Raw genomic sequence first — 3,332 nt, 5'->3', positions numbered from 1 at the left:
TGATTGGTATCAGTGCAGGGTAGCTAGCATCGTAGTCCTCAATTCCATGATACCATTCAAGATATATTATGCAATATAAGGCCACAGACAAACTGGCAACCAATAAACAGCTGCCAAGTGCAAACCACCAACTGCAAGAAAAAGATATTAAACAGTATATATCATTTTCTTATCAGCAACATACCATGTCAGTTTCTGCCACTTCAGGCACATTTTGTGATAGTATATCTATCAGGTTCCCTATGAACAAGCCTTCTCTCTGAACCTGTGTGGAATTCTTAGACCTATAACCAAGAGAGCTGGGAATTCTGCTTGCTGAAATTGTAGTGTGACAGGAGAGGAAGAAGAGTGCACACTCTTAATAGGCTTTGACTATTTTTCTCTTCGACTAAGACAGGCCTATCTGCCTGCAGAAGTGAGAAATGCTATTTCCAATTTGCAAAGTCGAAGGCTTTCATGGCCAGCATCCATAGTTTTTTGTGGGTTTTTCAGACTATATGGCCATGTTCTATAAGAGTTTGTTTCTGCCAGCATCTGTGGCTGACATCTTCAGAGTATTCTGTGAAGACGACAGCCACAGATGCTAGTGAAACATCAGAAACAAACTCTTCTAGAATATGGCCACATAGCCTAAAACACCCACAAAATCTCTTTAGGATTTGCCTTCATAAGGTATGGGAGAGTTCTACATAAAAAACAATAGTTTTCTTTCATCGCATTCTCCATAAGCCGAGACAAGGGTCTGATGTGAAAAAGGTGTCTCAAGTCCATATAACACACTGCAAATAATAATCCAGTTTGAGACTGCTTTAACTGCCCTGGCTCTGTACTAGGGAATCCTGGTAATTGTAGTTTATTTTGGCACCAGAGCCCTTTGACAGAGAAGGCTAAATGTCTCACAAAACTACAGCTCCCATAATTCCCTAGCATTGAGCCAGGGCAGTTAAAGTGGATTATTTCTGCAGTGTGTTCTGGATCTTTCATGGAAGAGTTCTCTTAAATATAAAATCTGGCAATATCCTCTCTTAGCTGACATTTCCACAGTTTCTATAATGGTTTCTCCCAAGGACCTATGATGTAAACACACATTATCCAGGATGAGGTGGAAACACTTTGAGAATATTCAATCCAAAAAAGTCCTATCAAAGTGTTCCTATTTTGTATATTGAGACAGATTTCTGCACAAAACTGCACTGTTTTACCCAAGTACTTTATAAGGTAATTCCGCACAGGTTGGAATGCCCAGTAACCCAAACCATCACCCAGGATAATTAATAAAACCCGCAAACATGGCGAAAATAGTCACAGAAGACATTTGGGCACATTTTATAGTGCTACTTTTATAGGACCTCCCCATCATAACATCTTTACTAAGAACTGAAACAGCATGCATGCATCTGACTAACATGTCCAATTATTTTTTCTTCTTCTGTTTGGTTTGTAACATCTTGCCTAATGAGAAGCCCATGGAGCTTCGAATGCTTGCAATAAGTATATTGTGCCTTTCAGTTGGCCAATAAAGGTATAACTGCTTGGTGGATTTTTGTTTGAATATATTAAATGGTCAAGACAGCTACCCCAGCATTTATTCATATACAGTACAATTATATCCATAACAGTGACATTCACACTTCTTTGTTCAAGTGACATTTATAAAACAGGTACTTGTGAGAAAGGAGAACCTACCTTTCTTGTTGAATAATCTCTTGAATCGTTTTAAAAAATTCAACATAGTATGTAGTAACTACTGATGTCAATATCCAGAATGCAGAATGAATGTTTAGTCTGGGAAGAGGCTTTTCTTTCTTCTCTGTGCTTGTAATCTCAACTGTAAATAAAACCACCATTATTATCTATAAGTCACTACATGAGGTATAATGTTACACAAGCAAATTGGAGCACATGAACCTTCTAACCCACCCTTTGTTGCAGTGCAAAGATGCACAGCACCTCCTTCCTTGGAGGTCTTTAAGCAGAGGCTGGATGGCCATCTGTTGGGGATGCTTTGATTTGTATTTCCTGCATGGCAGAATGGGGTTGGACTGGATGGCCCTTGTGGTCTCTTCCAACTCTGTGATTCAATGGCCTGTTACAGACTGCCAAAATAAAGCTGCTTCGGGTCTCTTTGGAGGTATGCTATTTAAATGATGCATGGGTCCTAAGAGTCTGGAGGTCGCACCAAAGCCACATTCCATTCCTAAGCACCGGAGTGCAGCTTTGGTGCAGCTTCCGGACTCTTAGGATGCATGCATCATTTAAATAGCATACTGTACCTCCAAAGAGACCCGAAGCAGCTTTATTTTGGCAGTCTGTAACAGGCCTATGATTCTATGTTTAAAGACTCCTTGAAATACACACATGTTCCCAACATCTATTTATCTTAACCAGGAGCATTCTGGAATGTGCTACATCTGAGTTTGGGGGGGAAATGAACTTATGGTGTGTGGTAAAGTGTCTGCTCACTGGAAGATTCAATGTGAGTTAGAGCAGAAGTGGCTGGGCTACTAGGTCTCTCCAGAAGAAATTTACTGTAGAAAGAAAGAAAGGGGAAAATGGAAGAGATCTTTTTTAAAATGTTTTTTAATTAATATTCTATCATTAATAAAACAACAACTTGCTTTGACAGATATTTACAACCCTTCCTCTACCAATCACCAGAGCAGTTGTTAAACTGAAGTCTCTACTTGTCAAAACATAGGCCTGTTAGAAGCTGCTTCAGGTCTCTTTGGAGGTACAGTATGCTGTTTAAATGTTGCATGTATCCTAAGAATCCGGAAGCTGCACCAAAGCTGCCCTCCAGTGCTTAGGAATGGAGTGTGGCTTTGGCGCGACCTCCGGACTCTTAGGACCCATGCATCATTTAAATAGCATACCTCCAAAGAGACCCGAAGCAGCTTTATTTTGGCAGTCTGTAACAGGCCAATGTGACTTACCCAAGGTCACCCAGTGGGTTTTATTCATGCCTGAGCCAGGATTTGAACCCTGGTCTCCAGAGTCCTAGTCTAATGCTCAAAGCACTACACCACACTGGCTCTCCAGGCCAAATAAACGACACTAATTCTACTTTACATAATCTCCTTATTTATGCTTTACACTTCTGCTACGAAATCCTGTGTTAAGGATCTTATCTGCTATTAAAACAATTGATAAACACCAAAGTATGCAACCTTTTCTGCCTTAAGGGCAGTATCCACTGTCCTGAAAGTAAAAGAGGAAAAGTACACAAATTGTAGAACCATCAGATGCGAACCCTGACACAGATTAGTTTTCAAAACCTGAACAAACAGAAACAAGGAAATGAAATATACTTTTCTCAAGTCACGATAAACACA

General features: G+C 40.1%; 1 protein-coding gene across 1 annotated transcript; it reads right to left on the bottom strand.

The window, feature by feature from the left end:
• Nucleotides 1-6: 6 nt before the first annotated feature.
• TMEM128 (transmembrane protein 128) lies at nucleotides 7-1,828 on the bottom strand (the record flags this gene model as incomplete). The annotated part of the gene is made up of 2 exons (XM_042444279.1): nucleotides 7-131; nucleotides 1,687-1,828. Coding segments are annotated over 2 exons (267 nt in total), but the record flags the coding sequence as incomplete, so codon positions are not given.
• Nucleotides 1,829-3,332: the final 1,504 nt, after the last annotated feature.

Source organism: Sceloporus undulatus, unplaced genomic scaffold, assembly GCF_019175285.1.
Source record: "Sceloporus undulatus isolate JIND9_A2432 ecotype Alabama unplaced genomic scaffold, SceUnd_v1.1 scaffold_5661, whole genome shotgun sequence".
Classification (NCBI taxonomy): Eukaryota; Metazoa; Chordata; class Lepidosauria; order Squamata; family Phrynosomatidae; genus Sceloporus; species Sceloporus undulatus.
Note: the sequence above shows the minus strand (reverse complement) of the source record. Positions and strands in the feature narration are given on the sequence as shown.